The sequence below is a fragment of the Malania oleifera genome, chromosome 1 (assembly GCF_029873635.1).
Source record: "Malania oleifera isolate guangnan ecotype guangnan chromosome 1, ASM2987363v1, whole genome shotgun sequence".
Taxonomy (NCBI): Eukaryota; Viridiplantae; Streptophyta; class Magnoliopsida; order Santalales; family Ximeniaceae; genus Malania; species Malania oleifera.
This window is the reverse complement of record NC_080417.1, coordinates 32,693,947-32,705,728: the sequence shown is the minus strand read 5'-3', so window position 1 is coordinate 32,705,728 and position 11,782 is coordinate 32,693,947. Positions and strand designations below refer to the sequence as shown.

Below are 11,782 nucleotides of genomic sequence, written 5' to 3'. Positions count from 1 at the left end.
AGTGACTCCAGGTCGCATGGTGGAAAACATCCACAATAGCAACACTCTTCTCAGAACTAGTCCCATGGTTCCAACACCAACAACAGAGCAAGGGGACGTGGAAATAGAGGAAGAGGTAACCCAAGATCACAATGCCAAATCTGTGGACAAAATGGCCACACATCCATCCAATGTTATTATAGGTGCGATCATGCCTACCAAGGCACTCCTCCTAATTTGGGCTTATGCTACATTTCCCTCACCACAACATGATACCAACTAGTATCCGGATACTAGTTCAACAAACCATCTCACCAACAACTTCAACAATTTGTCTGCGCAATCAAAACCTTATCTTGGCAACAATCAGATTGATGTTGGCTATGGGGCAGGTTTACTTATAAAAAATATTGGTTCCATTACCCTTTCAACCCCAACAAATTCTTTTATTTTAAATAAGTTGCCGCATGTACCTAAAATTAAGAAGAATTTGATTTTTGTGAGCCAGTTTATGAGTGATAATAATGTTTATCTTGAATTTCACTCTTCTTCTTTTTTGGTGAAGGACGAGGCAACGGGGAGAGTTCTTCTCCGTGGCAAACCTAAAGACGACCTTTATATTTTTCCGACCTCCATGGCACCAAAAAACCATCCTCAAACATACCTATCTCAATGGGCGCCTCTTAATGTCTGGCACTATCGGATGGGACATCCTTCCTATCAAACTGTCTGCCATCTTGTTTCCAAGTTCTCTTTACCTACTTCATCTAATAAAATTTCAGGCTTTTGTATGGCTTGTCAACAAGGAAAAAGTCATCGCCTTCCTTTTTCTAGTTCTCAATCAATTTTCTAATCATCCTCTTGAATTAATTTTCTCGGATGTTTGGGGTCCATCTCCTATCATGTCAACCAATTGAAATAAATATTATGTTTCATTTGTTGATCATTTTAGCAAATTTACATGGTTATTTCCAATCCCAAGCAAATCTAATGTCATACAAATATTTTGCTCATTTCAAAAACTTGTTGAACGCCAATTTGATTGTAAGATAAAATATGTGTAAACTGATTCGTGGGGAGTATTGCCTCTACACAGCTATTTTGCAAATATTGGCATTCAACATTGTATCACATGGCCCCATACGTCCCAACAAAATGGGTTCGTTGAATGGAAACACCGTCACATCCTTAAAATAGGCCTCTCACTTTTATCCCATAGACGTGTTCCTCACACCTATTGGGATGGCGCTTTTCTCATGGCCACACATCTCATTAATCGCCTTCCCACCACCCCTCTTGGCATTTCACCATTTGAAAAACTTTACAAACATGCTCCTAATTTTTCATCTCTAAAAATATTTGGGCGTGCTTGTTTCCCTTTTCTTCACTCGTTCAATCGTCATAAACTTGACTTCAGATCAAAATGTTGCATCTTCATTGGATATAACAACTCACACCGAGGATTCAAGTGCCTTGATACTTCCACTGGCAAGGTGTTCGTTTCTCAGCATGTGATCTTAGATGAATGGTCTTTCCCTTTTGAAAGCCCAGATGCAAAGTCAACTCATCCTCAATCAAGCCCACATAAAACTCTCCCTGTTTACTCTCTTAAAAAATGACATAAATCAAAGCCCATTTCTAACGCTATCACCATAAAATGACTTGTCACAGGCCACAAACTCATTAACCCCAACGACACCATTTCAAAATAATCACCCAATATCTTCATCTTCCTCGTTACCTACTTCTCTTTCTTCAAAATTTTCACCACACGAAATAAATTCATCATTTCCACTCAATGACTTTGCTCTCACCACACAACCACCTCAACAGCCAACTGCTGCCGCAAAACTCCCTGAGCACCGTCCTCATTGAACGTTAACACGATCTCAGAACAATATCTTGAAACCAAAGAAGCATATAGATGGAATCGTCCGGTACTCACTGCCACAAACTTTTCTTGCTGCAAGTAAGGTTCCAGTTGTCGACCTGTTATACAGAAGCTTCCAAGCACAATGAATGGTGTGCAGCCATGGACGAAGAATTCACTGCGCTAATGAGAAATGGAACGTGGTCCTTAGTTCCTGCCAAACCTAGTCTCAATGTCCTCGACTCCATGTGGATTTTCAAATCCAAGCACAAGTCCGATGGCTCTCTTGAACAAAGAAAGGCGAGACTCGTTGCCAAAGGGTATCACCAACAACAAGGAATTGACTTCGATGACATGTTCAGCCCTGTGGTAAAGTCCACCACCATTCGGATCATGCTAAGCTATATATGTTGTCTCAAACTAGTGGCTGATCCATCAAATTGATATAAAAAAACGTCTTCCTTCATGGAAACTTAACTAAAGAGGTTTATATGCAACAACTTCTTGGCTATGTGTATCCCTGCTTCCCAAATCATATTTTTCGACTACATAAGGCCCTATACGGACTGAAATAGGCTCCATGAGCCTAGTACCATTGAATACACAAGCATCTACTCTCTTTCGGCTTTGTGAACTCTTGCTCCGATACTTCTCTTTTCATTTGTAGACAAGGGTCATATTCATTATTTCTCCTTGTATATGTCGACGATATTCTGATCGCTGGGTCGAGTCCACTAGCCATCTCACAGATGATCACTAATCTAAGTCGAGAATTTGCCGTAAAAGACCTCAGCCACCTAAAATATTTTCTAGGCGTGGAAGCACATCAAATAGCCAAAGGTCTTCTCCTTTCTCAAATCCAATACATCTACAATCTTCTCTAATGGAAAAAAAATGCTAGATGCCAAACTTGTTTCTTCTCTAATGTCCTCTTCTCAGAAATTATCATTGTTCTCGGGTGCCACCTACTCATATCCTTCAAATCACCGATGTGTAGTGGGGGCATTACAATAGTTGTCATTGACTCGACCAGATATCTCATTTGCAATTAATAAAGTCTGCCAATTCATGCACAAACCCACTGAAGAACATTGGATAGCAGTCAAAAGGATCCTTCGGTATCTAAAATTTTCAATCAATTTTGGACTCCTTATTGGCCAACCAAGTCGACACAACTATCTATCTACTCTGATGCCGACTGGGCGGGTTGCCCGGATGATCGAAAGTCCACCTCAGGTTTCTGCATTTATTTTGGTGACAAGTTAGTCTCATGGAGCTCTAAAAAATAGCCAATTGTGGCATGTTCAAGCACTAAAGCTGAGTACCATGCGGTTGCACATGCCACCGTCGAGTCACTTTGGATGCAATCCTTGATGTGTGAAATTGGTATTGTTTTAGCCCAATGTTCAATCCTATGGTATGACAACATTGGTACCACATATCTCACGGAAAATTTGGTATTCCATGCGCAAACTAAACACGTGGAGATAGACTACAATTTTGTCCAGAAAAAAGTTTTAACAAAAGACTCTAGAAGTTCGCTTCATCTTAAGTAAAGATCGGCTCGCTGATGGTCTCACTAAACCAATCGTGATAGCAAGATTTGCCTTATAAGAGACAAGCTCAACGTGAATTCATCCCCGCTGAACTTGAAGGGGCATATTATGGAAATAAATACTGCAGCAGATCATGGCAAATAAAGTGTAACTACACCTTGATTCTAGGAGTCCCCAATTACGGACATAAATACTGCAGCAGATCATGACAAATCAAGTGTAACTGCACCTTGATTCTAGGAGTCCCCAATGGCTATAAAATTAATTGCTTTCCATGTATATCTCATTTCCTTTTTTATAGTTTCCTGTAAATCATTATACAGTTACTGATATAAATATACATCAACTCTCATTGCAAGGACACGGGAGTTTCCAGCATTCTTGTTTTAACTTTTATTCACAAATGTCTATTTTCCTAATTGTGCTATATATATAAAATATCCTTTATGTATCCTTTCTTTCTAGAATGTATATATATAAAGGGTAGTCTTTGTGTTGCTTTCCATGTATATTTCATTTCCTTGTTTATAGTTTCCTATGAATCAATATACAGTTACTGATATAAATATACATCATCTCTCGTTGCAAGGACACAGGAGTTTCCAGCATTCTTGTTTTATCTTTTATTCACAATTGTCTATTTTTCTAATTGTGCTATATAGATAAAATAACCTTTATGTATCCTTTCTTTCTAGGATATATATATATATATATAAAGGGTAGTCTGGTGTACAAAGTTCTTCATAAGTGAGATTTGAAAAGGAAATGGACCAGGATGAGTATATAGTATGCAACTTTACTTTGTATTTTTATAAGAGGTTGTTTACACGCCTTGAAATTGTGATCTTTAGGTCACACAGTCTATTTTTAAAAATTTACAAAATTCATAATAATTTTATATAATATTTTAATTAAAAAAATATATATACATAAATTATAATGAAAATTTTAGAAAGGCAAAGAACACTTGCTTAAAACTTGGGATGTGTATGTCTTAATTTAGTTCTTGACATTACCCACGAAACAAAAAAGAAGAGAGAAAGAGAAAAAGGTGAAAGTTACTCGAAACATTTCAACTTTTTAAGTTGGGTGGTTTGACAAAGTGAGTGAAGGGTGGGAAGAGATTTCAATCAAATCTCTTAGATTTGCTCTTTCAAAAGTCGAATACTCATATACCCTTTCTCCTTTTTCAATCTTAATGTGCTATTGTTTTAACTCTAAAAAAAAAAAAAAGGTATTCATATATGTTTAATGAATTAAGAGGAGCAATTTTGAAGGATTTGTTTTTGTTTTCTACCACTCTTAAAGAAAGAAAGAAAACACACGTGCGGATTATTAATTACTGATTTAGATTTAACCAACATTAATTAGAACTACTTACAAGATTAATTTTATACTTTTTTATATAAGCACATAGGCGATATGGCGCTATTAAATTATCTAACTCAAACATAGATAATAGTTTTCAAATTAGTGCTCCAGATTATGCACACTCATTCAATTTGAAAAACTAGTTTTATTCTGTTTATTTCCAATTTTTTTCAATTAGATAATTAGGTACAAAATTGTCACATACTTTTAGTTTTTGATACTTTTCAATTTTTTTGGAGCATTTGTAGGAAAAACTTGGAGAAAACACTGAAAAAAATTATAAAACATAGTGACATGATTGTAGTTTTGAGAGCGGATCTTGGATCAATAGTAAGATTACTCGTTTGTTATCGGTTATGAATTTGAGTAAAAAAAAAAGTCTCTTTGTATCGAAGCATGGGTGCGGTTGCATATGCCATGACGACCCTACTTACCTTGTTTCCTTAAGAATAAGGAATTAAAGGGAAAAATATATAATTTTCATAACCAATAAAAAATCTTTCTTAATTGATTAATTACTTCCCAAATCAAGTTCGCAGATAAGATCACAACCTACAGAAGTTTAAAGTGCAAACTTAGCATTAAAATCTAAATTAAGGAAACCAATATTGAAGATTGAAATATATGGAAATGTCTTTCAGATAATGTGTCAGCATTTAAACATAAAAGTGGGATGTTCGACCTAAATTATTGATAGAATTCAGCACGGGATTGAGCAAATCAAATAGGGTTCTAAAAAATTATCCACATTGTTAACCAGTAGATCGAAAATAAGCATACCTTCCATGCCCCTCCATCAAGAAAAGTGTCCAAGGACAAGCTGTTTGTTCTTTCGTCTTCCCTTTGCCTTTTTCTTTTTGCCAGTGAGAATTGAAGAGCTTGGCTAGCTGCTAGCTAGCTAGCTAGTAGCAGTGATCCATGGAACACAGAGATGTGACACAGTGACAGGCATAAATCCCAATGTGTTATTTTGAACTAAAAATTTTAATTACCAGAAACACAGTTACGGGTTTTCCAAAAAAAATAAAAAAATAGAAACACAGTGAACGGGTAATGGCCAAATATTATGTAATTTTACTGATGAGAGATCAATCAGGAAGAACTGATCAGATCAAGCTGAAGAAAAACAAAAAGTTGAAGTTAACATTAATATATAAAATTAGACCACTGATCCATCCTCGCAAAATCATGAAATTTAATTCAGAAAATAGTGAGGCTGATCTCTATTCCATCTTCTTTCTTCTGTTCATTTATGCACGAGTACTAATCTAATATTATCCACTGGTGACCACTTATATCTCAGTAACAATAATAATTAATAATCCCAATAAATGGGTATTAAATTTTTTTTCTTGCATTAATTTGCATGTTATATATAATTGTATAAGTAGTAATCTTACAATTGCTTCTTCTTCATGGATTGTTTGTTGTTGTGCATCCAAACCTTGAACACCTGTCTCTTCACACCCACCTCAGAACAGAACTGCTGAACTTGCTCTTCATCTTGTTTCTGGATTTTCCACTCCAACTTCTCTGCAAATTCCATCATCTTCTCCTTCTGCTCCGGCGTGAATTTCGTCCGGAACCTCTTCTTCGACGATATCGTAAACTGCGGCTGCGGCTGCGGCTGCATCGCCATTTGCGGGCTGGCATTGGCGTGAAACGCGTTGAGATCTTCGCTCGAAGACTCCGCTGGACCGCCGCTGCCGAAGGCCACCATCATCGGCGGGATCGGAACCGTCGGCGGATTATGAGATAACCCATGAGTGTACTTATGGCGAGGATGGGGTTGAAGAGGAAGTGACGGCGGAGGCAGTCGTTGATGACGAGGTGGCGGCAGCATTGTGCTTCTCATTAATCTGTTACTATTGGTGCTGGGGCTATAGGAATAGTAGCAAGTGGGAGCACCGGGCTGCGAGTCGCCGTCAACCTCTTTCCGGTGAAAATTCCGGTGGCAATTGCACGCCGCGCATTTCAAGGCTTCCGGGCTCCCTTCCTCTCCGGCGGGCATGAACTCTCCGCACCCGTCCACGACGTGGCCGCCCATGCTCGCCGCGTGGTTCTTTAGACACTCTCGATACCGAATCGCGGCTCTGCCATTGGTTGTCGGTGGCGGCGATGGCGTCTTCGGCCGTGATCCGCCGACAATTTGCGAAATTGTTGCACCGGGCGCGGCGTCAGGAATTGGAGGTGAAGGAGCTGGATCTGGATCTGGGTTTAGATGATCTCTTGCAGCTGGTGTTTCAGCATCTTGTTGGGAATTCAATTGAGGGTGGCGATGGTGATGGTGAGGTTGATCTTGGGCTTGACCTTCGTCCCGATCACCATCTCTTCTTTCATAATCAACTGTTGAAATCGCGGGGGCATGATGAGAAGAGAGCTTGGAAGATGATGCTGATAATTCTCTGTTATTATTAATATTATAACCCAAGGAGCTTGCAGGCATCTCTACTTTCTTATCAGGGCCGCCTCTCAGTTCCATTAAAATCCAAGCCTCTAATATTCTAAATCTTAATCCCAACCTAGCTAGCACCCTTTTTTCTTAATTAATGTCTGGATCTTGCTGCTAACCCATCATCACCATCATCTTTATGATCCCTATGAGAGCATGAATCCGTTCTCTGATTCGCCCACTCCCAGTTTACATCATCTAATCTAGCTGAGAACAGCCTTAATCAATGATATAATCAAGAAGCGAACCAAAAGAAATTTGCTATTTTCTATTGCAAATTTTACTGTCTTGATTTTGACGTTTTCGGTGCTAAACCCACCAACCGGTTTTGCCAATTTCAACCCTACTTGGCTACTGCCAAGACGTAAGCAAGTACTTTAGCAGTGAGAAATTTTTGTTGTGGGGGGGGGGGGGGGGGGGGGGGGGGTGAATATTAGATCATGAAATCATGAACTGATGATCAATTCATAACTACAGCTTAAATTTGGAGGAGGAAATTTAAGATTTAATAATAATATATTGTTATTAAATAATAATATTAAAATTCTTGGAACTTGGAACAGGAACAAGAGAATACCGGAAGTGATGAGGAGATGGGGCCTGCTACAGCTGACCCATGCCAGAATTAATTAAACCAAACTTACCCAGATGGATGAAGAAGTTAATTGAATAAAATGCTAAAGAGGAGTTCGGGAGAGACACCTAGTTAGCTAAGTAGATATGGATGAAGCTTGAACTTGGAACTGCAAACACTGTTACAGAGAACTGAGAACAAACATGTAGCTAACGGGCGGTTTGAATTGAATAGAGATGGATGACTTACATACATTTATATCTGGATTTTCATAGAGATTATGAAATTTTAATTAATAAAGGGGAAGAGATAGTATTCAGATTATTGCAGCTAGTGAGCTAGCTAGCTAGGGTGAGAGAGAGAGAGAGAGGCGTGTGTGTTTCCCACCTGCCATCCAAACCCATAAAAATTCCATTCCCAAAAGGGATGGGAGAGGAGAACAAGTGGGCAGGGAGGGGGGTGTTTAAGGTTGGGGTTTTTGAACTGGAGTAGTGATGGATAAATGAGACGGAGATGAGTGGGTTTGGTTGATGAGTGGGTGCGGAGACTGATGACACTGAAGCAGCAAAACAACCGACAGGACTCATGTTCCTCCCCCACTCTCTCTCTCTCTCTCCCTGCGGGACTGGTCCCTTCCCCTTAATTCTTCCCCATAATAGTAATTAGGTTAAAAGAAATTTATCTCTCCTCCCATAATAATAATTAGGCTAAAAGATATTTATGTTTCCTGAAGTTAAACAAAAAGATAAAAACTTATTTTAAGTTTTAAAAATATTACCTTAAGTATCAAAAATATCATAAATTTTTCTTAAGATTTGATAAAAGGGCACATATTTCTCAATAAAAATAAAATATAATTTAAATTTTATATCCTTTTGAGAAAGTCCCTAAAAATTTTAAAATATTAGAAAAGATTCTTGATATTTTCTCAAGATGGTGATTTTTTTTTATCCAATATAAGGAGAGAGAGGTTAATGTCTTTAATTCTTAATAATTATAAGCCTCTCCCCCTCTTACCCTCTTGCTTCAACAATTCAATTCTCTTCTCCCGTGAAACCCAATTTTTTTTTTTTCTAAAAGTGTGATTTTGGTTGGGTGCTTGCTTGGAATCTTCCTACAATTTCTCTCATAAAAGAGCCTGGATTTTCACAGATATTGTAAGAGAAGTTGGGGTGGAGAGAAGAATCAAAATCAAATCAAACGTTGTTAAGAGATGAGATGAGCGTCCAGAAAAGCAGTAGGATTTCGGATGCTTCAAAAAAAATAAAAAATAAAAAAGAGGTGTTAAGAGAGAGGAAGAGTCCAGGGAGACCTATACGGCTAGACCCCCCCCTTTTTCCTCGGGCTTAAGGTTCTTCTGGGTGGTGGGAGTGGGAATTAAAGTGATGATCAGAATGGCTGGGCCACACATCGCCTGTCCTATCTCTCTATGCCATCACTCATTAGTGCTTGTGTCAGTCTCTCTCTCTCTCTCTCTCTCTCTGCATGTTGGGTTAATGCGCACCTGCTGCCTACTGCAGCATTGTCCTGCAAAACCCGCACCGTCTTTCACAGTTGAATTGATGCCACTGTCTACTGTTCTTTTATACCAAACTTTCATAATTTTGTGCTTTAATAAATTGACTCTCAACTCCGAGTTAGCCCTATCACTTTGCTTAGCTTACCAGCTACTACTCCTTCACATTGCCTGGCTGCCAATGCAAAGGAATCTCCCTACATTAATTCACAGTGCAATTCCTGTAGCAGTATTAATTACATTAGCTTAAATAGTAACAGGCTACGGACACAACGTGGAGAGAAATTGTGTGGTAGCACTGTGGTGTTTGACTCTCTCCTACTCTCCTTAATGCTTTGTTTCCCGTTTATTTATGATAATGACTTGTTATTGATGATGTAAATTTCAAACTCGGTAGCTTAGAAAAACCCACAGACCTTCATAAGAATAATCAAGCTTGAGAAGCTACAAAACAAAATTGGTATTTCAACCGCGGTTCTGTGTTATAAGCTAATAGTAAACGTAATATAATTGTTCAACTCGATTTGCTTAAGTGGTTAGGTCGAAGTTGAGTTTTGATGATCTTAAAATATCATATTCAATTGTCCACTTATAATTTGCTTAGTAAATTACAAAAAAATATGTCAATTAGTAGGCAACAACATTTTCATTCCTCAATTTTTCATGTTATTCAGATGAGTCTGAAAGACTTATCTAAGTTGAAGTTTCTAGTCATAAAATATATATATATATATATATATATATATCTAATTGTTACACTCAAAATTAGTGCACCCAAAATTGATAGGTATGCCTAAAGGGCGGATAGTTGTAAGGTCAACATTAGACAACATTTGATGTCTCACATAACTGCCTTCAAGTTATCCATAACCCTCAATGCAATTACAATAGTTATTATTGATGTCCTACATAACCGCCTTAAGCAACCCATAACCCTCCATTCTAATTATAATGACGAGTCACTCATAACCCCCCTAAAATAAAGACACTCTTATAAATGTCAAGCTGAAAGGGAGTCTTCCTCCACCACTATAAAAAATGGATCCTTAGAGAAGGTAAGCCTCTTATTCTCACTCACTCTTCATTTATTGTTTCAATATGAACCTCTCATTACCTAGCTTAGGCATCAAAATGATCCCCCGGAGTACACCTCAAGTCCTCTAAGTCATTCTTGTTTGATTCCTTTCAAGTGGTCGCGATCGAAGGACGATTTAATAAAAGTCATACGATTCTTGGCAGCAACAGTTGGCAACATCTGTGGGAATCCTTAGGAGTTTTCCTATCTTATGACCACGAGAAGGAGTCAGACCAATCTGAAAAGGAAAATTTTGAGGGACTTGGATGACGTGGCTAAGGAAAGGAAGGAAGGAATGTATAGACTCATGGTGCACCAACCCTAATGGCGCAAATCCCAATGACATGAATCCCAACGACATGATTTAACATGTTTAGACCAACAACGGCCCATTTGATGAGCACCGCTCATGAGACCCTACCAAGGATTGGGGAGATTACACGCCCATACATGTAACGCCCGTTTGCTCTAATACCATATGTAACCTTACCCTTTAATTTGGGTGCAGTTTAAACTGATACTTATCAAAGCACTCACTTTAGTCAATAAGCCTTCAGGCGGAGAGTTTTACTTTACCATAAATATACATGCAATTTAATCCACACACGTGTTCCATGCACATCGAACATTAATCATACCATAGAGATCCACATATATACATACATCACAACACATCCACACAGGATATAATACATTCCATTCACATCCACACAGGATACTACTCAAGTCATTCCCAACCACCATCCATGGTTACACATTCACCATGAACTATCCACAGTAAATCAGTAAAACGAACTCCTCAGTCCTGCCAATGTTTTACCCCTGCTTATATAAATGACAATATAACAAACTCTTCAGGCCTGCCAACGTTATATCGTTATTTATACTCAGGGTAATATAACGAACTCCTCAGGCCTGCCAACGTTATATTGTGAAATACATGAATAACCAAAAAAAATCAAATCATCCAGACACATCAATGCATTTACAATAGTATTCACAACCAGACAGTATTCACAATCAAGCAGTATCCACAACCAGACAATATTCACAAGCAATATTCACAACCAAATAGTATTTACAACTAGTTATTTATGAAGATTTAATCTCATGCCACACTAGTTTTTTCCCAAATATGATTTATATTCAAAAACCACCATTTTTCAAATTCCTAAATCATTCAAAAAATCATATATATATATATATATATATATAGATTTACATACTCGAATTTAACCAGTTCAAAATTAATAAAAAGTGGTATAACTTATTCCCTTTACCTGTTTTTTTGAAAATGACCCGAAATGAATGGAAAAATCGAAACCCTAGCCGCTTAAATCTGCCAAGGATTGATGACCTACGCACTGGGAGGAGGGAGAAGGGATCGTG

General features: G+C 38.0%; 1 protein-coding gene across 1 annotated transcript; it reads right to left on the bottom strand.

Annotated features, from left to right (window-relative positions):
* Positions 1-5,829: 5,829 nt before the first annotated feature.
* On the bottom strand, positions 5,830-7,425 carry LOC131159284 (zinc-finger homeodomain protein 6). The gene has a single exon (XM_058114043.1). The coding sequence runs from the start codon at positions 7,256-7,258 to the stop codon at positions 6,173-6,175; it is 1,086 nt and encodes a 361-aa protein (XP_057970026.1). The 5' UTR covers positions 7,259-7,425; the 3' UTR covers positions 5,830-6,172.
* Positions 7,426-11,782: the final 4,357 nt, after the last annotated feature.